General features: G+C 49.4%; 1 protein-coding gene across 2 annotated transcripts in view; it reads right to left on the bottom strand.

Annotated features, from left to right (window-relative positions):
- Window positions 1-912: 912 nt before the first annotated feature.
- SLC35C1 (solute carrier family 35 member C1) overlaps window positions 913-23,730 on the bottom strand; it is a 43,510-nt gene continuing 20,692 nt past the window's right edge. Inside the window, exons 1-3 of one of the 2 annotated variants that reach the window (XM_074998961.1) lie at window positions 5,154-7,043; window positions 4,305-4,843; window positions 913-3,589 (exon numbers count right to left, since the gene is read on the bottom strand). In XM_074998961.1, coding sequence (XP_074855062.1) covers window positions 3,030-3,589; window positions 4,305-4,843; window positions 5,154-5,215 — 1,161 coding nt within the window. In that variant the 5' untranslated portion in view covers window positions 5,216-7,043 and the 3' untranslated portion in view covers window positions 913-3,029. Of the gene's footprint in view, window positions 3,590-4,304; window positions 4,844-5,153; window positions 7,044-23,730 lie in introns of those variants that run through there. The other variant, XM_074998962.1, reaches the window with a different exon arrangement.

Below are 23,730 nucleotides of genomic sequence, written 5' to 3'. Positions count from 1 at the left end.
CCACAACCTATAGGAAATCCAGGTGAGACACACACTTGAGTAGAGCCAAGAGTTATGCAGCCTGAGAAATTGTTCTCCTAAGTCAGTGATTTTCAACCCTCTTTTCTTTGCAGACCTCTAAAAATGTCAGAAGCAGATGTAGGCTTCTTTGAAAACACTAGGCATAGTCTGTGGACCCTCTAGGGTAAGCAGACCACAGGTGAAAACCACTGTGCCAGATTACCTTTGAATCCCAGGGAAATTCATCTGGTCGGTGCTGTGCAGGCATGCACTGGCACAGAGACCAATCTTAGTGGGCTCAGTTGAAAGAAGGCGGCACAGAGCCCTAACATCAAACAAGTAATTGGATGCATGGAAGGCAAATGGGGAATACTGATGATGGGGGGATTCCCAACACAGCACTCTTAGGGACCACAGAATATCTGCTCAGTGACAACACAAGCACATTTCCCTGAGGCATTCTGGAATCTGTATGATGATCCAGTACTGGTTGCCTGAGATTATAAACTACCAGACCAATTCCTTCAGTTCAGCAGAACATGGGAGTGAGTCCTATCCATCCAAAGCACCAGTGAATATGCATGGAGAAGAGTAATGTCCTTCATGCAGCCACATCTGAGCTCAGTGCTGAAAAATCTCAGCAATTCTAGAGGCCACTGATGAGACCACAACACTTTAACAGGTGAAACTATGGCTCTCGGAAAGTGATTGTAAACCAACAAGTCTGAGGGGAGAGTCCATGATGACAGTTCCATGTCAGGTTAGTGAAAGGCGATAGTGAAAGTGCAGGACTTCGTGCCACACTGAAGCAATTATTAGGAATGTAGGGTCTCCCTGTGTGCTAAGGGCCCTGCAGAAATCACTAGTCATCTTGCACACTGTCAGTTCTGCAGACAAAAACGGTCCCCAAGATTCCAATCCACAGTTTTATTAAACAAGTTTGGCAATCACAGGTCAGTATTTGCAAACAAATTTACCCCAGTAGAAAAATTAACAGAGATCCATGCCAAAAAATCTGTCCCCACTACCAAAAAGTGGCCTTCAATGAGGCAAATGTGATTAAGAACTCCAATGAGATTTAAGCTCATGGAATTAGGAACAATGCATCCAACCAGTAGGAAAGTGGAGGAAAGAGCCAGTGGGGTCGGGGGATGGCGGGGGGAAGCCCTATTGTTTTCATGTGAATAGCCTGGTACTCTTTAGGACTTGTTAGCACACTGGGGTAGATTACACCTGCTCCTGCCATACTCTATTTTAATAATTCTTGGCAGGTGAAGAGATTCAGAGGTTAAGATACAGCTAAAACAATATTTGCGAGGGAGGAAAAAAAATCAACATCTGTGAATCAAGATGAGAAAAGGGTAGTTCGTAGCCACAACTGGCACTTGAATGAGACAGGATAGGGCACAGAGGTAAGAGTTACAACTTTCCAGTAAGTTCATGGTGCAGCTGAATTATGGCATTTTTCCATAATTTCATGCAGTGGGCACCCCTTCGAGTGAGGATCACCAAGTAAGGCAACCATTGGGGCCAGACAGCAACAGACCCTGAAGCTGGCCTAATTACAAGGGCATTGTTGCAAGAAAGGCAACTCTGCTCCTAATACAGAAGGGAAGTGAGAAATGCCATGAACTCCCCAGTTCATTTTTATGGAGTACTCATGCCAGAACAGCAAATGGTTCAGAACCCATGAGTCAGCTACTCTTTAAAAAAGGCAGAGACCTGGGGTGTCAAGTAAAGGTAGGACCTAGCAATATCATGTGAAAGGGTTAGCACCATCCCCCTGCCTAACACAAGGAATGTTGCTAGGTTTCTGAAGTGGGGCAATAAGTCTGTCCCATCCTTTTAGTAATTTATTGGACAAGCAAATCTCTTGGGTGTGGGGAAAAAAGTTAACATACAACCTTGAAGGACCCCCATCAAGAAATACTGACTCCTTTTACAGTGAATGTAGACATACTAGAACTCTTGGTAAGGAGATTTCCAAGTGTATATTGCAAAGGAGTAGGAACAGGAAGGACATCCTTTTACAATTAAGGCTAACATTACATCAAAGAGTTCATGGAAGTCACAGACTTCATGACTTCCAGATACCTCTATGACATTTTCTCCCTCAGCCTGGGGTAGCAGTGACAGAGCGATCAGCTACTGTGCCCTTCCTCTCCTGCAGCCCTTACCTACAGCATGGGGGGCTTCATGGCTCTTAGACAAGGGTTACTGCCCTCTCTTCCTCACAACAGTGCTTAGGCTCTCATTCCCCCCAGACTTCAGTTATCCCGTCAGTCAGCCCTCCTACATTTTTTTTTTAATAGAAGTCACAGACAGATCATGGTTTCCATAAGTTTTTGTTTATTGTCCATGACTGCTCTGTGGCTTTCATTAAAGATAACTGTGACAAAAATCTTGCCTATAATAGGAGGCAGGAGTAGCTTGGAAAGCTGGCTACCTGCCCATCCCTGCATTTAAGGCTAAAGTAGTGGCTAATTTAGAAATAGCCAGCATTGGTCTCCAGACATGCACACCTCATGCCCTTTTCCCTCCATCGCCAGGGAAGCAGTTGGGTGTCCATATGGTAAATGGTAGTAGCAGGAATTTAAAAAAAAGCTCCAGTAGTGACAGAAGGGTCCCCTACTACACCCACATCCCTGCAACAAAAGCCCCCTCCTACTCAAGAAACAGTGAAATCCAGTGGAAAATAGTGGAAATAGCACTCTCCTCCTCTCCATAACAATTTTAGTAAACAAACTAGGTATGATCAAAACAAAAAAGCAGTAAAGTAGCACTTTAAAGACTAACAAAATAATTAAAGTGCTTTAAAGTGCTACTTTACTGCTTTTTTGTTTTGATAGTATATAGACTAGCACGGCTTTCCCTGTTACTAAACTAGATATGGAATGCTTTTGGCTTCACTCCCAGTACCCCTAACTGTGCACTGCATAGTTTAGTGCTTCCTTGAGCTGAAAGTTCCTCTTTTCTCACTGAAGTTACACTTCAGTGACACAGCAGCAGAAGTGCAGACTGGAGCTGGTCTAGACACCAATCTCATTTTTCTCAACAGTTTTTGGAATGGATTCCTCTTGTGCCTTCTTCATCTCTAGGCCTTTCACCCATGTGTAGGCAAAGGATCCTCCCAGAACCATCATGTTGCTTGTCCACCACAGGAAGCTTTTGGTCTCTTCATAGTAGACGACAGCCAGCACTGTCTGGGCACAGGCCTTGGCAGTTCCAGACACATTGTGGGTGAGTGGGCTGGTGAACTTAATTTGGAGTCCCGTCACATAACCGATCGCAAAGCCAAACACTCCACCTAGGGTCATCATGCCCCAGAAACCAGGGTTCCCCAGTTTTTCAAAGAGATAGAGAGTGCGAAACTCACCCAACAGCAACATGAAGGGCAAGAATAGGACACAGGCATTCATGTTATTGTAGAAGGTTAGGCGCCAGATGCTGCCATCCACAGCAGGCAGCACTTTCTTGGTGTAGATCGCATTGAGTGAGACACAAAGACTTGCCAGGATCCCGAAGAGTATGCCAGCCCATGACAGAGTACCCTCGGCTCCCTCCTGGTCAACGCCCAGCCAGAATCCACCTGCAATCAGACAGTATTAGTGACATACTGAAAGGAAACTAGAGAGCCACATACTGCACATAGTCCCTTAAAAATAATCCATTGCCGGTTGGTTTTTAAATGGATTTGTTACTTCCCCCACCTTAAATGAAGGAAGATGACCTGAATGTAGCACCAAAGTTCAGGTTCTCTTCCATACCCTCTTTATTTTTGCTTTTTGTTTAGAATCTTTACAATCTCAGGAAAGTAAAACCTTGTCTTCCCTGTTTTTGTTTGAGGATGTGTACTATGAGAGCTCAAAAATGTTTAGTCAGTCTTTGGAATAAGATAAGCATTAAAAACTTCTAAGAACTGAAAACTCAGTAAGAAATAAAGCTAATGAAAGATACCATCAGGCACTCATCTTTCATTCTCTTGGCTCCAGGGTTATTATTATTTCTCTACTTTTCCAGTCACCAGAGACTCTTCCAGCCTACAGAGGAATCAAATTTCTAAATCTAAATAAAGGGGGGGGGGCAATTTACAAGACAAACAAAAAACAAACACCTCAAAAAACTTCCCAGTTTCTTTTTCTCCACCATGAACTGGAGAAGAGGGGAGAAGAGAGCAGAAGGAAAGGTATAAGCTGAACTATTTTTCCTTTGAAGGTCACCTTAGAAATTCATCCAGTTTTGAGTTGATGAAAGACATTAAACTGAACACACAGGTATAACCAGACTCCACCAGCTCTGCTCACCTATAATAACCCCACAAGCTAGCAGGGCATAAAGGGAGGTGGTTTGCTTGAGGAGCAGGTAGGAGAGAAGGACGTTGAAGACAGTGGTGAGGGAGCGCCCCACGTTGTAGAAGGCCACACCAACGTATTTGAGACACAGATTGTTGAAGGTGATCATGCTGATGAAGATCACAGAGAGGGGCAAGATGCTGCGGGACACCTTGAGGTCCATGCGGAGGGAAGGGAAGTCCAGGTAGCCTGGTGGGCAGCAGGAGGCCATCAGGCTCAGGCTTTTGCAGAAGATGACAGTGACAGCACACTGATAGAAGGTGACAAAGAGTGGGGCATCGAGGCGCAGTGAGGGGCTGTCCAGCAGGTACTTGTTGAGGAAGACCATGGTGATGGAGACGAACCAGTAGAGAGAGACCACTAAGGCGATCTGGACAGCCTTACACAGGAAGGGGGTCTCCTTGCTGCTGCCACCTTCCTCCTCCTGAAGCAGTGGGTCTGAAGAGCCGCTCAGAGCCATCCTGAGGATCCCAGAGCGCTTCAGCTGCGTCCTGTTCATGACACAGGAAGGAAGCCGGGAAGGCCCGAGCTAAGGTCAGTCACACAGCGCAGGACCCCGGCGCGATTCGGACAGCGCAGCCGGGACACCCCCTCATGTAGCGCGGGCTCCCACAGCCGGAGCCGTAGAACTGGCTGGAGCCGCAGCGCTCACTTCCTCTCCCGCCCCAGCGCTCGGCTCCGCCCACGCAGCCGCAGCGCCTTGGTAATAGCTTAAAGGGGCCGTGTCCTCCCGGAGCCAGGGCCCTCTCTTGGGCGCCCACCGCCCGTCCCGAGCTCCCCCTGCCCCGAGCTGTCGCTCACCGTCCTCCTGCACCGGACGCTCCCCTCTCCCCGCGGCTGCCGCTGGCGTCCCGCAGCGCCATCGCTTCCTGATCCTGTTGCACCCGCAGCCCCGCCTGTTGGGGCCCTTCATTCCGCCCCCGGAGATTAGCTGTCACGCTGTCGTTCGTCTCGCTCCTCGCTGCTGCCCGCCTCCCCCCATGCCACGTAGGGGCACCTGCGACAGCGCAGCTCCGCCCGGCTGCCCGGCACCTGCCCAACCAAGGCCACGGTAACGCGTGGGTCGCGCGTACGTAGACGGCGGCACGGAAAGCCGGTGCCAGCCATTTTTTCCCCCCAAGTCAAATTGTCTGCGATCGTTCTTGCCTCGCTGAAGCTCTTGCCCACTCCCCCTTCGTTCCGAGCCCCCGGGAGCGTGACTTGGAAACCCACGCCAGAACACTGCCACGCCAATGATCGGCTCTTAGCACAGTCTGGCCAATGTTTAGGAACTGTTAGGAAGGGGATAAAAAGTAAGAACGAAAATATCACAATCGCACTACACAAATCTGTGGGGCTACAACCACGCTTTGAACACCATGGATGCATCTGCACTTATGGGTGGATTGGAGCACTGGCTTCTGCTCTTCCCAGGTTTGATTTAGCGTGCCTAGTGGGGATGCTCAAAGTCAAACTGCCAAGGCACCTGCCGTCGATCCGGGTACTCCTGGCTGTCAAGAGGAGCCAGGGAAGTCCACAGGAAAGTTTCTTCTATCAACCTCCTGTTATGTGGACGGTGGCAAAAACTGATTTTAGATAAGTTGACTCCAGCTGTGCATTGCTTGTAGTTGGGTTTACGTTTCCAATCGATTCTTCCTCCTATTGTAGACCAGGCTTATGACCAGTTCTGCTGGCCCCAGCTCAGACAGGAGGTAGCCAGGACTGCCGACAGGAGGGGAAAGGAGGAAGTTGCCTCTGGGCCTGGTGATTTAAGAGCTCCTGGGCTCTCTTAAGTCACTGCTAGAGCCCAGAATGATCAGGATGGCATGGAGGGCTGGCGATCCTTAGCCCCATTCCTTCTGCCCAAGGTCTCAACCATTCTGGGGCTGGAGTTGAGCAGTGAACCTTGGAGCCAGGACTTCTGAGTTCCACCCACCCCGCTTCCTCCCCCAGGAGGGGGTGGATGTCTAGTCCAGTACCAGAAGGGGCGTGGGATCTACTGGGTTATGTCCCAGCCTAGGGAAGTGGGTGGGAGTCTATCTGTGTGGTATCTAACCCCTCCCCCCAGAAGTCTAGTGCAGCAAGACTGGGAGCCAGGGCTCTATCACACACACCCCAGTTTACTTCAGAGCTGTGCACCAGGAGTGCTGTCCATGACTCTCAAAGGCATATGCCCTACTGTTTGGTGGGAAAAGTGCATGGTGACAGCAGTGGCTCTCGTGGGGCAATAGAAGTCAAGAATCCTGGCCCTGAGTCTCCCTCCACTCTAATCACTAGACTCACTCCCACCCACGCACAGGGGCCAGGAATAGAACCTGGAACTTCTAGCTCCCAGGCCCCTGCACTAAGCACTAGGATAGGCTCCCCCCTGGGGGGGGGGGGCAGGGCGCAGGAGAATAGTACCCAAGACTCCTGGCTTCCAGGCCACTACGCTAGACTCTGAGGCACGCTAAACATGGCCACAGCACACTAGTTGCAGGGCACTCCCCACTCCTACACTATGACAGTACAATGGATAGCCTTTTACAGCTATTGGCTGCCTGCCATGGTAATCAGCAAGGATCCTGCAACTGGAACTACACAGACAAGGGTCACACAGGAGGATCTGATTACAGTGCCATAAAGGGTAGAAATTGAGCTCCTCACAGCTATAATAAACCTTATTACAATTCCTGCTACATTTGCTTTGCCTAGGAATCAAAGTAAGGAAGAGTGGCTTCTGTACATTTTTAACATCCCGTGGGAATAGTGTCCCATTTTGCAGCCTGGTTCCACTGACAGAGCAGCAACTCTGCTCTGACTGGCACCAAATCTAAACTAAAATGGGCTTTCTCCTGCCTTGCTTTGATGAGTCAGGCCTGCCACCTAATCCTGCTGGGATCCAAGCAGTGGGTGAGCACAAGCCTACATGGGGGAATCCACTGGGCTCCGGAACCCAAGTAATTATGGGGGACAACTGAAAAGCAAATGGGATGGGCACGGAGGTCAGAGGGTTAAAATGAGAGAGCCAGAAGGGGACACAGAGCAGAGAGTCAAGGACTGTGCTCACTGCTCCCCAAAGCTGGTGAGGTAACTAGAGGGTGCCTCTCAGAGGAACTCTGACCAGATGCTTGAACAGGTAGAAGAGCAAAAGTAAGATCCACAATCATAGCCTCCCCCTCAGCCAACCTCCCCTCCCTGGTCTTAAAAATGGCCATCTTGGCCACAGCCAGGAAGAGGTCTGACAACTTTGTGGAGCCACAAATTGGGTGTGAGAGGATCAATAAGTAGGGGAAGAGGTGCAGCCAGAACATCAACAGGAGGTTCTGGAGAAGCCGGAAGAGGGGCTGTGCATTCAAGATAAATATGCACCAGGGTCTCCCTTGTACCACAAAAGGAACAAATGCTGGGGACGAGTGAACCATGCCAAGTACGCCCCCATGCTCACAGTGCTGTGGAGGTACCCCAGTGGGCCTCAGGACCAAGGTGGAATACAGACTGGACGACCAGGGCTTCCCACCCTCTTCCACCGGCAAGAGGTCCTGCCACTTGGTGTCCAGGTGGGACAGGAGGTAGGGAAGTGGAGCATGTGAAACGTGTGTACAGATGGTGTCTTGGCACAGTTTGAAAAGGAGACTGGCTGCAGTGTGTGGAGCCACCTGGGGTGATGAGTGGGAGGTGGTTGGGAAGGCACGTGGAGCTGGGGGCCTATGGAGAGATCTGGAGGGCCAAGGGGGGGCAGAGGCAGGGTGCACCGCCTTACAAGACTCAGTCGAAGTAAACTCAAGCAGTCGGCAGTTAAATGGCCCTCACCTCCTGAAGTACGCACCAGGGAGTACGGAGGTTGGAGATCCCCATGTGCTTAGCGAGCACTGGGGAGATCCATCCAGTCTTCCTATTGTAGTCCATGAGGTCTCCAATCCTGGTGACTTCTGCCTGGACCAACACCTGGGACACTGGGGAGGATTCCACCAGGCCTGCCACCTGATGCTAGAGAATCAACCAGAAAAACACAGTCTCTCCACAGGGATACACTTTAGGGAATGTACCCATCATTCTTTGGCACTACTGCAACTGAAAAAAATAATCAGGTTTCTCTACAGAGCAGTGGTTGGCAACCTGCAGCCTAGGGGCTGCATGCGGCCCACTGGAGCTCCACCTGCGACCCATGGACCCTCTGGCTATCCTTCTCCCCCACGTGCCTCTTCTGCAATGGGGGACTGGAGCCCCACACTTGAGACGCCTCTCCCTCTATTCAAGAGATGCTTACGAGGTGACTTGATCACAATGCTTCAGTATCTCCCTGGGAGAAACATGTCTGATAATGGACAGCTCTTTAATCTGGCAGAAAAAAAGGACAAAGACTCAGTGATAGAATACTGCAGCTAGACAAATTCAGAAGTAAGTTGTCAATTTCTAACAGCGAGGATAATTAAGTATGTGAAAGATTTAAAAGAGATGATGTATTATTCATCATTGAATGTCTTTAAATTGAGGTGTGATGTGTTCCTAAAAGAACAGGCTCTTATTCAAGCAGAAATTTTTGTCTAGATGCAGGAATTACTGGTGGTATTCTATGGCTCATATAATGTAGAAAGTTAAAGATGAGATGATTATGGTGACTTCTTTTGGATTTAATAGCTATGAATCCATTTCTTTTCCACTTCTCTACCTTTTTGCTCTTTCCCTTTCTTCTTTCAGCATTTTCTTCCTCGCAACAACTCCCAGTTTTCACTCCTTATGTGCCTCATTCCCATCTATTTCATTTGCTAAAATGCTCACCAATGAGATAGTTACTGCTGACTCAGAAAGACAGTGTGGCATCAATGTATACTTGCTTCACATTTGGAAGCTTCTCTTTGCACTCATCAAGACTGGACATGTACTTTTAAAATAAGATATTAGAATCATGTGGATCACAGAGACGTAGCAAGTAGGCTGATGGTTTGATGCTTTTATATTATAGGCCTAATAAGAGGTTATGGCTGTCCCTCATCAATCTTGGAGAGAGGCAGCACCACCTGGCTGCTGGACCTTTGTCAAGGTAACGTCTACTTGGGATGTAGCAGCCTCTGAGGTCCTGGCCCTCCAAGCAGGGCCAAACATCAAGTTGTCCAGGGCTCAGGCCAGGTGGGACAAAACACCAAACAATCTAGGGGCCTCAGTCACCCATCCTCCAGGTGAGGCACAGCACCAAACACTCTTTTACTTGATGTTCAGATTTGGGCAGATGGCAAAGACACACAGGACTCTTGGCCTAAGGTGGCTGGTTGGCAGTGTGTGTTTGTGGGAGAGTAGAACTAGGCTGACCCTACTCAACTAAGTCCCAAACCTGGACCCTAATGGTAGCAGAGGGTCAGGGGGGATTTTACTGACATGCAATGATTAGGATTCAGGCCACACAATTTGATTACAGTCTGGTTTCCCTGGGCTGCTTCCTATGACTAGGGTTACCATAATTTGAACTTTCAAAAAAGAGGATGCCTCTGCAAGGGAGTGTATCTGTACCAGTATCTACCAACTCATGTTGTATTAGTGTACTATAGATACTATAACACATTAATACAACATGAGTTGGGAGATATTGGTACCGAGGCACGTCCTCTCAGAGGTGTCCTCTTTTTTTAAAGGTCAAATGTGGTAACTCTGTGACCCCCTCACTGTGTACCTGTGTCTGATGGAGTCTTCTGTCTGCCCTGGGGTACACTGCCAGTGGCAGTCCTAGCAGCTGCTCAGCATTCTCATTTACTGGATATCCTTTTGGACTCTCAGAGCTGATGCAGTCCCCTTCAGGCCCCCACTCCAGCAGCACATGGAAGGCACTTATATCGTCACTATTCCAGACCAAATGAGTTGTATGGACCATCTTTTATACTCACAGAGACCTCTCTGCTGCTTTTTAGACCTGACAAATCCCTGCAAGGATTTTAGTCTCTTCAATTCTTCTTCCTGACTAGGGAAACTACAGTGACCAGCGTTGACACTTTGGAATGCCAACCGAGCTGGAGCGCTTAGAGGAGTCAACGTTTAAGTGGAAAGAGAACAGTTCTCTGCCTTAACTATAGCAAAGCTGGTGTTTGCTCTAACAACACTTTAGGTACTTTTTTCTTTTAAAAAAAAAACACTTTTTACAGAGGAAAGGATAATTTCCCTATGGGATGGGGCCTCTCCACCACCTCCTGCATGGTAACGTCCAATGCCAGGAAGATGATGAACTTTCCCATATGCCTTTGGTTCTAGCCAAAGGCTCCACCACCTTGTACCTATGGGCCATAGAGACCTGGTGACCACTTCTGGGAGCTGCAGTAAGCTCCACTGGCACCCATACAGCCTCCCCCAGCCTGGAGTCCCACCCACCACCAAACTCCTTCCTGGACCCTGCACCACACACAACCCACACCCATCTCTCTGCTCCAGCTCTGATCCCCCACCTGCACCCCAAAGTCATCATCCTTGGCACAACATGAAAGCCCTCATCCTCATAGCTTAAGTCCCTGCCTCGGCCCTGGGTCTGCTCCACACTCCAAACCCCTTGGCCATAGGCCCCTCCTGCATCCTCAAACCCCAGAACCCATTCCTGCACCTTGTTCCTCACCTCAGCCATCTTTCCCAGTTTGTATCCCCCTTTTTACACCCTCAACCCCTCATTTCTGGATACACTCTGGAGCCAGAGCCCTCAACCCCTTCCACATCCCAGCCCCCTGCCTCAGCCCAGTGAAAGTGAGTGAGGGCGAGGGTGCAGGAGCAACTGAGGGAGTGGGACTGGAATGCGCTGGGGACAGGACCTCAGAGAAGGGCGCTCAGTTTTGTGCTATTGGAAAGCTGGCCATCCTTGCGCAAATGCCTGTATGCAGACCTCTGTAGAGCAATGTGCTTTGTTAAAACACACTAGGTGTAGTAATAACATAGTAACACTAGAGGGCACCACATACACACAGAAACCAAATATCCCACCCTAGGTTTGGGAGCAAGTCAATAGCTAATATCCATTCCTGTGTTGCCTTCAGGACTCTAGGATGGGATTTACCCACCTTTTCCACAGGTGAAAAGCAGGAATAGACAAGCTCCATTTAGTAAGGGCTGGAAGCTCTGTGATTCCTCTACTGTGTGGCCTGGGGATGGTGAGTCCTAGGACACATCCAGATGAGAGCCCCTGGTCTGTGCAGCTTCACACAGACGAAAGGAGTTGGGTATCAGCATCTGCAATATCTGCAGTGTTGTCAGCCTGATATGTTAAAAAAAACATGAGATAGGCCCCAAAATCATGGGATTTGGTTTAAAAATAAATGTATTTTTAAAGTCTCATGACTGTTGGAGTTTGTTACTTGCCTTCTGAGCGCACAGGTGCCCTCCATTTACATATGCAAGCTTTTTTCTGCAATCAGGAGAGCTAGGAACTTAATATTTAAAACTAAAATCTCAGATTTGCACTTAACTGCTCCTCTGTTGAAACCAGGGCACTAAATGGTGCATAAAATGCTGTGAGACTTACCCTAAAACCACGAGAGTTGGCAACAATGCAGTCTATGCTAGCTGTGTGCCACATGGCCATTGCTAACCAATGAGCATCAGGAGGTTTTGTGGATAGACACGTTATCAATTAAGGGCTATATTAAAATTATGAAGTAGTGTTCGTTGCAGCCTGTGTACCGCTCCATTGGCACGCACAGGATTCAGAATCATTGTCTCAAATTCTTTTGGAATGTTTCAAAAAAAATTTCCCTCACGGTGTTAATTCGAATGTAATAAACTGGTGCATACATGGCTCCTCCCCGTAGCAAAAAAGCACTTTTAGGCCCACTCATGGTGGGGAGTTTATTGGGAAAATCTCTTGTTATTGCTTAGGAGCAGCTTCTTCCCAGCCCTGCTACAACTGTGACACATTCCCTACTTTCGGTGGCAAACAGCTTTCCTGTTAAATCCAGGGCACCTCTCACCAGAGTATCCTAATATCAATGTGGTAGTGCCCATTTGCATTCCTTCTGTAGAAATAACACAGAACAGGGGTGGGCAAAACCAGCCCGGAGACCAGATTTGGCCTGCCAAACATTTCTCTCTGGCCCATCCAGCTGATCAGCAGAGTGTACAGCATGCCTCCACCTTGTTCTGTCTGCAGCCAATCTGCTGCTAGGATTTTTCTGCTAACTGTCTAGAGAGGGCAGAAGGTGGTGCTGAAGTCAGGGCGTTCCCCTGCCCCAGTACCCCATCTCTGCAAAGGAGGGATCAGAAGCCACACAAAGAATGGCGCCAGTCTGAAACTTGGATAGTAAGTGACTCAGGCGTGCAGAGCTGGACAGATTTCCCATAAAGAAACAGATGGAGGCTTCCCTCTGAAATTTACCCAGCAGCAGCCAGCACACACACTGTGTCCCTGTCACACATCCCCAGTCTGTGCCACACACAGTCACTGTCACATATACGCTGCGCACACACACAGTGTCACAAAGTCTGTCTTCCACACACAATTTTTTTTCTTTCACATTCACACACTCTCTTTGTTTTTCTCTCTCTATAGGTCCCAGCCCCAACCCTTCTGCCCAAGGCCCCGCCCCTTCCAAGGGTCCCAGAGCTGGAGCATAACCAGGATCAAAATTCATGGCGTGGCCACTCTGTGAACATTATTGTCCACCCCTGACAGACAGATGGGGACGGAAGTCCCCATCCACCTCCTAGGAAGACCCTGACACCTTTCCCCTGCCCCACAGTACCCAGCTGGAGTCCAGCCTCAGGCAGGCCTGCCCACATCTGAGGTGGGGGAAGGGAAGCTTGGCTTCCACAGTGGCCATGGGGCCAGGAGCAGGGTCTCAGGAAGGAGGCGGGGGCAGGAGCTGGGGCTTTGTCACTTTGTTCTCTCCCACTCCCAACCTTATTCCCTTGTCAGTGCCTCTCCCAGACTGTGCAGCAGGCTGGCAGCACCTGGCGATTTATTAGGCAGGCCCCTGGAAGCGAGTCCAAGCCCAGGGCCTAAGTGCTCCCAAATGCTGGCATTAATTACTATTAAAAACATACATCTATATCTCTCACACCTGCTTTAAATCCTGTGAAATTAGATTTCCCACCTATCCCCTCCAGCCTCAGTAGCAGCGGGAGGTGTTTTATGGGCCTATAAAGCCCTGCAGTGCCTGCAGCCTCCATTGGCTCTTATTTATGAGGCCTTTAACAGGCAACCTGGCTGCACTGGCTGAGCCCCCTGCTGATTTCATTTGGGGCCTCTGGATGAAACAATCCCATCAGCTTCTATTCCACTGGCAGAAAGTAATATGCAGAGGCAAACCCCGGTAGGAAGCCTCACGCAGGGGCAGCACACATGGCAGGGGTAGGATTACTGTGGGCAGGGCTCATAGGTGCTGGTGGAGTTTTCAGAGGTGGTGCTGCTTCCTTGGCCTACAGCTCCACCTGCTGGGAGAAGCCGGGAGTGAAATTTCTGGGAGTTCTCACACCCAGGGTATTTGTGCTATCCTCCATTGCAGTGACTCTCCTTTCCAGACTGCTGTTCCCCTCGTGCTGCATGTCCCCAGGTTTCACCGCCCTGGAGAAAACTCCTTGCTTACATAAGCAGACATAAGAATCACCGCACACTGCTTATTTGACCATATAATTCTAAAATACATCCACTGGAATATAAATATTGTATTTACATTTCCACGTATAATTTGGCGGCCTCAAACACCTGGCCCGTGAGCCCTCTATGGGCCAGAGCATATTTTCAATCTGGCCTGGGGGGGGGACTGTCAGTCTGGGGGGAGCATCTAAACTCATTCCCAAGCCTTGCCCCCTTCCCCTCTTGCACCATGGGACCCCATCCCCCACCAAGGGATGCAGCTTGAGGGATTACGAGGCGAGCTTGGCAATGGGCAGCAGCAGTCAGGCACCTCTGCACTCCCAGGAGCAGTAGGAGCCAGGGGGGTATTGGAGTGAATGCAGCTGCTGAGTGGGCTGCACTTCCCTGGGGTGGCAAAAGCTGATGGGAGTGTGGGGATGCCTCACTGCTGCTATGCTCCCCCTGTGAGAGCCCCCCAGCCACCCACAGGGCTGCATCCCTCTAGGGGACGGGGTGCCATGGGGGATAGAGGGCAGGGTAGTGGCAGGAGAGGGCATGGCTTTGGACACACCCTCTCCCCCCAGTTGCTGAGTCTTCTGGTCCAATTTGTAAATATGTTCCAGCCGGTAGATGGTCTGTGGGCAGGGAGTTCAGTATGAGACTCCTGGTATACTGTACGGCAGTATAAAAAGTCACTGTCTGTGAGAAATTGTAATTTGTACTGACTCTGCTAGCATGTTTCATGTGGCCTGTTAGAAACCAAGCAGAGAGCTCGAGGAGCTGATGTACACCCTGCAAGATCTGTGCTTACCCTGAGGGCACATGTACTCCTGATTAAATCACAAGCAGTCTTGTAGCTCCTTAAAGACTAACAAATGCATTAGGTCATGAACTTTCGAGGGTAAGACCATATTTCCTCAGATTCTTTAGTGGGTCTTACCCTCAAAAGCTCATGGCCTAATACATCTGTTAGTCTTCAGTGTGCTATAGGATGGCTTCTTATCTGTGAAGCCTCAGACTGACACAGCTACCCCTCTGAGAACATACTCCCAGTTGAGAAGTGCTGCTCCATAGCGCCTTCTGCCGTTGGTTTGGGGAAGTCCCTCCATGGCACATTTTCAAAAGTGGCCTCCATTTTGGGGTGCTCAGCTAAAGACCTGGGGGAATTGAACTGCAGATGCTTAGCAGCTCTGAAAAGTCAGGCATGAAGGCTCTCATGCACCCAAAAATGGAGGCATCACAAATCACCTGCTTCTGACAGCTTGCACTAAATCCTCTCACTTGGTTTACAGCTGTAAAGTGGGGATAATGATTCACCTACCTCACAGGGGTGTTGTGAACATGGTAGAGATTTGCCAGCCACTACTGTATAGCTGCCAAATGTCACCCGAAGGCACACGCAGACTTAGAGCCTAGCTAGCCAGAGATCTCAGACTTTTTTGTTGTGGAGCTAGCAAGGAGCCCACAAAGTATATTATTTATGAAGGCCCTGCATAAAAGGACTATCACTACTAATTTGAAAACGTACCTCTATAGTGGCCACAGTGTGGGCCATGAAATGATTTTTAGTACCCTCACTTGTTGCTCCTCACCTTGCTAGTAAGTATAAAGGTATAATATGCATGTGGACCCGTAAGTGAACTCTTTTGCACTCTGGGCTGTGTCGAACTCTTCTTCTTCCTGCTCAGAACTGCCCAGCGCAGCGTGTGCAAGGCAGGGTGGAGGAAGGAGCGGAATTAGGAAGTCCTTTTCCTTCCAAGGTTCTCCCATCTAATTTCCTCATCACTTGCTCAGGCCTCGGAATGGGTCCAGCTTCTCATACCTGTTGGTGACTAGACACATCTCTTCTGAATTGTTCAAATTTGTGTGCTAGTGGCAGCCTGCCAGGGAGAAACTGATAGATCTCTCTTTCTCCCAAGTCCTGAGCTGTGCATGTAAATTTATAGATTAGATCTGCCACTCCTGATAAACGATATCTCACTTCCCTAATGCTAACTTCAAAAAGTAGTTTTTAAGGCAGGGTGGAGCTGGGGCAAAGAAGAGGTGACTTGTCTGTTTCTTTGTCTTGGCTTTGTTCTCTCTGTTGAAATTGTAGTTAGCCTCCTGCTCTGGAGGCAGGGTTTGGGGCAGGAGCGTTTGGAAGAAGTCAGGGTAATGCTAATAAAGCTTCCCCAAATACAGGATTTCAAGTGCCACAAAAGTCACCTCAGACATAGCTCCCTAGTTGTGTAATTTCCCCCAAGATCTCAAACACTCACTTGTCTGAGAAGAGCTTCGAGCCGGCTCAACTCCTCCTTTCTCTGTGACCCCAGGTGCTCTTGTGAAAGAGACTAGAGCACAACTGGTGAGCAATCAGAGCTGGGTTGAGGTCTGCGCTCCAGAGCCAGAAGTTGGCTGGCTGGAGTTAGAGGATGCACAAGGACAAGTTTAATAAACAAGGTCAAACTGGAATTGGAGCTTGGAGACAGAGCCTCAGGATCCTGATCAACAGAAGAAAGGAGAGCAGGAGAATACAGACCCTGAACTTCAGAAGTGGGGACTGCCTCCATTTTGGGGTGCTCAGTTGAGATCACGGGGAACTGAACTGCAGGGAACTGATGGGCAGGGTTCCCTGTGAGGCTAACATGAGGGGGAAAGGAGAACAGGAGAGTTGGCTGTATTTTAAAGAAACTTTACTAAAGGCACAAGAATGCACCATCCCCATGTAGAGTAAAAAAAGCAGACATAGTAGGTGACCAGCCTGACTTGACAGAGAAATCTCTGATGAGCTTAAATGCTAAAAAGAAGTTTACAAGAAGTGGAAACTTGGACAGATGACTAGGGGAGAATATAAATATATTGCTGGAGCAGGCAGGGGGTGTAATCAGGAAGGTCAAAGTGCAATTGGAGTTACAGCTAGCAAGGGATGTGAAAGGGAACAAGAAAGGTTTCTACAGGTATGTTAGCAACAAAAGTGTGTTCAGGGAAGATGTGGGACCCTTACTGAATGACAGTGGTAACCTAGTGACACATAGTGTGAAAAAGCTGAAGTACTCAATGCTTTTTTTGCCTCAGTCTTCACAGACAATCTCATCTCCCAGAGCAGATGAGAAGCTGGGTATGAGCCAATAGCGTGTCCTTGTAGCCAAGAAGGCTAATGGCATACTGGGGTGCATTAGTAGGAACACTGCCAGCAGATCTAGGGAAGTGATTATTCCCCCTTCATTCAGCACTGGTGATGCCACATCTGAAGTATTGAATCCAGTTCTGGGGCTCCCCATTACAGAAAGGAAGTGGATGCACTGGAGAGAGCCCAGTGGTAGGTGACAAAAATGGTTAGGGGGCTGGAGCACATGACCTGAGGAGAGGCTGAGGGATTTGGGCTTATTTAGTCTACAGAAGAGAAGAGTGAAGGTGGATGTGATATCAGCCTTCAGCTACCCGCAGTGGGGTTCCTTCCACAGAGGCTGTTCAGTGGTGACAGGTGATCGAATGAGGAGCAAGGGTCTCAATCTACAATGGGGGAGGTCCAGGTTGGATGTTAGGAAAAACTGGTTTCACTAGGAGAGCGGTGAAACTCTGGAATGGGTTACCTAGGGAGGTGGTAAAATTTTCTTCCCTAGAGGCCTTCAAGTTCTGGCTTGGCAAAGCCCTGGCTGGAATGATTTAGTTGAGATCGGTCCTGCTTTCAGCAGGGGGTTGGGCTCTGTGACTTCCTGAGGTCTCTTCCAGCCCTATGATTCTCTTATTCTAGCAGGTTAGGATTGTGAGGCAGGAGTCAGGGTCCAAGTCAGGTGGAGTCAGAGATCAGCAGCCAAGGAAAGCCCAGCATAGTAACAGGCCAAGGTCGGAGAGCTTGCCCAGAAAAGTTCCTGGGCCAAACCCTGGGGTTAAGATGGGGCAGTTGGCCAGAGGGCTGCAGGTAGGGTGACCATATTTCCCAAAACAAAAACAGGTCACTATGTGGGGTTTGCCTGACAGGACTCAGCTCCACCCAAATGTTCCTCCACAAACTCCCTACCTGATGTGTGCCCCTTTTTGGGAATGCTGGGCATTTGTCTCATTTGCAGATTTGTCAAGACTAAATGGGACAAATGCACCATTTTCCAAAAAAAGTCAGACCATCTGGGACAGGGCTTAAAAAGGGGCTGTTCCAGCCTAAGTGGGATATATGGTCACCTGAGTTGCAAGGTGGTATCCTTCTGGGCCTTTGCTGCTCCCCCAAGGCACCTCTGCAGAGCTTTTCCATGTCAATATAGGAATATTGCCCACTCTTGGGTCTGCAGACCTGGGTTCTGGGTCATGGCACCTTCCATGCAGCTACAGCCCTGATATCTCCTTTATATGCATGGATCAGATGCAGAGACAAATTTCATATTTGCACAGGGCTCAGTTGTTAGCCCATCTTGTCAGTTAACGACAAGCTCCAGTTCCCAGCTCAGCTCCCTACTGCAGTGGCTGCTCTCCCAGCACACTGGACAAGGGCAGCCAGCATCAGACCTCCTGCGTGGCAGAGCCCTCCAGCTGCCTGTAAGATGCTTAGTAAGCATCTTGCAGCCCTTTAGAACTTCAGGGAGGATCTGGCCCCCAGGGAGGATAACAACTGCCTTGGTTCACGCTGACGGGCAGGATACTCAGAAAGGAACAATCCTGAAACACAGCACCTGCTTTCATGCTGTGGAGATGTAGCTAGCGCCCACTCATGAGCAATTCCCCCTTTTCTCCTCTAGGTGGCACACGGTTTCTTTGCAGCCCAAGGCGTTTTCTGTGTTGGGCAGGGAGAGCCCTTCCCTGTCCCTGTCCCTGTAGGAGAGGCTGGAGAATGGGTCAATCATAGGTCAGGATCCTTTTTTCAGGGTGTCGCTTCTCCAGTAGCTGATGGATCTACTTGGTTGGCTGTTCTGCTGCTTATTTACTTTCAGGCAAGTGTGCCTATTATTTAAAGAGCTGCTCCCTGGCTTCACTGCCAGGAGCAAAGCTTCTGCATGTGGTCAGCTGTGGTGCTATGGCAGGTGCATGTGCTCCTGGACACCTCTGGCTTCCTTCTAGTGAAGAAGTTGGGCTCAGGTTTCATTTCAGGCCTGGTTTCTCCACAAGCCACTCAGATGAGCAGAGCCCTGCAGGAAGTGAGCGAATAGGTTACCTGCTTTGGACTGAAGTTCTCTCTGCGCTGAGGGCACCAGTCACAATTCTGAGAGCAGGTGAGTCAGGCTTTCCCATCACGTGGGAAGAGATGAGTGTCTCGTTTTCCTCTCTACTTGTGGAGTGGTACTGAAGGTTCTCCTCAACTCAGAAGTTTAGGGCTACCAGCTCGGAATAGAGGCCAGGCACAGCCTAGAATTTCTTCATCAGATCCAACTCTTAGCTTCCTAATCATTCACCAAGCCTGTCGTGCCTAAAACATCTCTGTGGACATAATTGCCCCCGTGAGTCAGGGACAGTATGCTTTTGGCGGGAAAGATCTCCGTGAGGAAAAATCTCCTCAGGCACATGAAGTTTCAAATTGTCATAGCCTGCCAGCTCGCAGTGTTCCAACGGTCACTTTTTGACCGTTAGCTCCCCTGGCAACTGGAAATCATACATATTCATGAATCATGATTTGCATGCGGTGCCCTGATTGGCTGGCTCTGGAGACTTTCCAGAACCTTCTGCGAAAGTGAGAACCTAATAGAGAACTGTGCCTGTATGCTAAATCCCTCATAAATATGCATGAGAACATTCTATATAAGCGGGGCTCGCAGCTCACTCCGCGGCCCTCGACGGGGAGGCGTGGCTCGGATGAGCGTCCACCAGTCCCCCAGGCTAGCCTGAAAAGGCGAAGAACATCTGAAGCGCAAGATTGCCCATCATCTGCACCCCAGGAGAAGTGCAAGATTTCCCATCGTTCACGCTCCTGGCAAGCGGCGAGCGGGGTCTCTGGAGATAAGCTGCCAGCTGTTGAACTGGCCTGCCTTTAGCAGGTACTGCGCGGTTGGCAGTGACTCCCAGAGCCCGCCATCTTACCGGACGTGACCAGTTCATCGGACGTGACCTTTTCAACCGGATGTGACACACTTATCAGGACAAGTATCTCCATTCACAGGCCTGTACTTGCCACAGAGCCACACCTATCACACCTCACGCCAGTCAGTGGCATCGGGACCCTCCTTGAGGAAGTGAGGCTGATCCCATCGCTATGTCCCTGCTTGGTAGGGTAGGGGCGGTACCTGGGGGCCTGACCCCAAGGCCGGGCCTTACAGGCCTCTGGCTGGACCTTGATCCAGAAACAGGACATTTATAAGCTTGTCTAATTTGCAATAGTCATTGTTATTCTATTTAGTTATTAGTTATAGAGACACTTAGGAGATATTCTTAAACAGGGTATTTTAATGTCATTTAATTAAGTTAACTTATTAGAACTGTTGGTATTATTAGAATTGCTATTGTTAGTTGTTAATGATATTTGCCCACAAAGAGATTAGTAGCCATTTACCAGCCACAAATATCGATATGCACTAAGGTGAAGGCGTGGCCTCCCTTTTCCTTATTATACTTTTGGGCCCGATAGAGAGGAAAATCCTCCGTCAGGACCATAACCAATATACGGACCAGGCTAGCAACCTGATCCCGGCAGGGGTGAGAGGGATAGCATCCGCCCCCCCTCCTCCTCAAGAGTACACACATATTTATATTTACATATTTATCTACTTGTTATATTTCTTCGACTTCCTTCAACTATCACGCCACTTTAGTGTCACCATGAATACCGTGGCTGCCATCCAAGTAAGTGGGTACTGTTGTTGAGTAAACCCGTGCAATACTGTTCTTTTCGTCTTTTAACAACCAATAAATTTATTGTGAGTGTTTTCACAGAAAAAGTCTGCTCGTCTGTCTCGTTGTTCCTCCTAACTCCCGCTTGTCCGGGGGGGTTTGGTGGGGCAGTGTCAACCGAGTGTGCACCCCGTCATAGGTCCGCAGGGGTGGGTCTTGGGACCTTCGGTGAGGAAGGCCTAGCACTGCAGTAACAGGTGTGGTCTTGCTAGTGTACCTCCCTCTGCATTCCATCAAAGCCAAGGCTCTATTCACTGCCTGGCCTGCCATTCGACAAACTCTGCCCTATATCCTTGGATCATTGTGTCCCCTTGCTTACATATGATGTCAGAAGGGACGTGAAATGGTTCTTGTGTTATCCACACTTTGTCACGCACAAACTAGGGGCACCCACCCTTGCCCATTCCTAGGGCTCAGATGTAACCGTCTCACTCTGAGGGTTTGCTGGGTCTTTTATTAGTGAAAGAGCCTTACACAGTAACATCCTAGTTAACCTCTATTAACAATCACCCAAACAGAATGCACACACTAAGCATACAATACTCACCACGCCACATAGGACAGATCAACTTGATTAGATGGCCATTCAGAACTGATGGAATGCAGAGGGAGGTACACGAGCAAGACCGCAACTGTTACTGCAGTGCTAGGCCTTCCTCACCGAAGGTCCCAAGACCCACCCCCGCGGACCTATGACGGGGTGCACACTCGGTTGACACTGCCCCACCAAACCCCCCCGGACAAGCGGGAGTTAGGAGGAACAACGAGACAGACGAGCAGACTTTTTCTGTGAAAACACTCACAATAAATTTATTGGTTGTTAAAAGACGAAAAGAACAGTATTGCACGGGTTTACTCAACAACAGTACCCACTTACTTGGATGGCAGCCACGGTATTCATGGTGACACTAAAGTGGCGTGATAGTTGAAGGAAGTCGAAGAAATATAACAAGTAGATAAATATGTAAATATAAATATGTGTGTACTCTTGAGGAGGAGGGGGGGCGGATGCTATCCCTCTCACCCCTGCCGGGATCAGGTTGCTAGCCTGGTCCGTATATTGGTTATGGTCCTGACGGAGGATTTTCCTCTCTATCGGGCCCAAAAGTATAATAAGGAAAAGGGAGGCCACGCCTTCACTTTAGTGCATATAGATATATGTGGCTGGTAAATGGCTACTAATCTCTTTAGCTGTGTCTACACGTGCACACTACTTCGAAGTAGCGGCACCAACTTCGAAATAGTGCCCGTCGCGGCTACACGCGTCGGGTGCTATTTCGAAGTTAACTTCGACGTTAGGCAGCGAGACGTCGAAGTCGCTAACCTCATGAGGGGATCGGAATAGCGCCCTACTTCGACGTTCAACATCGAAGTAGGGACCGTGTAGACGATCCGCGTCCCGCAACGTCGAAATTGTGGGGTCCTCCATGGCAGCCATCAGCTGGGGGGTTGAGAGATGCTGCCTCTCCAGCCTGTGCGGGGCTCTATGGTCACCGTGTGCAGCAGCCCTTAGCCCAGGGCTTCTGGCTGCTGCTGCTGCAGCGGGGGATTCATGCTGCATGCACAGGGTCTGCAACTCGTTGTCGGCTCTGTGTATCTTGTGCTGTTTAGTGCAAGTGTGTCTGGGAGGGGCCCTTTAAGGGAGCGGCTGGCTGTTGAGTCCGCCCTGTGACCTTGTCTGCAGCTGTGCCTGGCACCCTTATTTCGATGTGTGCTACTGTGGCGTGTAGACGTTCCCTCACTGCGCCTATTTCGATGTGGTGCTGCGCAACGTCGATGTTGAACATCGACATTGCCAGCCCTGGAGGACGTGTAGACGTTATTCATCGAAATAGCCTATTTCGATGTCGCCACATCGAAATATGCTACTTCGATGTAGGCTTCACGTGTAGACGTAGCCTTTGTGGGCAAATATCATTAACAACTAACAATAGCAATTCTAATAATACCAACAGTTCTAATAAGTTAACTTAATTAAATGACATTAAAATACCCTGTTTAAGAATATCTCCTAAGTGTCTCTATAACTAATAACTAAATAGAATAACAATGACTATTGCAAATTAGACAAGCTTATAAATGTCCTGTTTCTGGATCAAGGTCCAGCCAGAGGCCTGTAAGACCCGGCCTTGGGGTCAGGCCCCTGGGTACCGCCCCTACCTAACTAAGCAGGGACACAGCGATGGGATCAGCCTCACTTCCTCAAGGAGGGTCCCGATGCCACTGACTGGCATGAGGTGTGATAGGTGTGGCCCTGTGGCAAGTACAGGCCTGTGAATGGAGATATTTGTCCTGATAAGTGTGTCACGTCCGGTTGAAAAGGTCATGGCCGAAGAACTGGTCACGTCCGGTAAGATGGTGGGCTCTGGGAGTCACTGCCAACCGTGCAGTACCTGCTAAAGGCAGGCCAGTTCGACAGCTGGCAGCTTATCTCCAGAGACCCCGCTTGCCGCTTGCCAGGAGCGCAAACAATGGGAAATCTTGTGCTTCTCCTGGGGTGCAGATGATGGGCAATCTTGTGCTTCAGATGTTCTTCGCCTTTTCAGGCTAGCCTGGGGGACTGGTGGACGCTCATCCGAGCCACGCCTCCCCGTCAAGGGCCGCGGAGTGAGCTGCGAGCCCCGCTTATATAGAATGTTCTCATGCATATTTATGATGGAATTAGCATACAGGCACAGTTCTCTATTAGGTCCTCACTTTCACAGAAGGTTCTGGAAAGTCTCCAGAGTCAGCCAATCAGGGCACCGCATGCAAATCATGATTCATGAATATGTATTATTTCCAGTTGCCAGGGGAGCTAACGGTCAAAAAGTGACCGTTGGAACACTGCGAGCTGGCAGGCTATGACAATTTGAAACTTCATGTGCTTGAGGAGATTTTTCCTCACAGAGATCTTTCCCACCCAAAGCATACTGTCCCTGACTCACAGGGGCAATTATGTCCACAGAGATGTTTTAGGCCCGACAAGAACCAGGTCCATCTGGGGGACTCCAGTTTCTGCACAGTGTCATTGGCAGAACTTTGAGGTCTGGCAGCTCTGATTTTGGAGCTATGTCCTAGAGCTGGTTCCTTTTGGACCCCAGTTTATAT

Source organism: Carettochelys insculpta, chromosome 6 (assembly GCF_033958435.1).
Source record: "Carettochelys insculpta isolate YL-2023 chromosome 6, ASM3395843v1, whole genome shotgun sequence".
NCBI lineage: Eukaryota > Metazoa > Chordata > Testudines > Carettochelyidae > Carettochelys > Carettochelys insculpta.
Note: the sequence above shows the minus strand (reverse complement) of the source record. Positions and strands in the feature narration are given on the sequence as shown.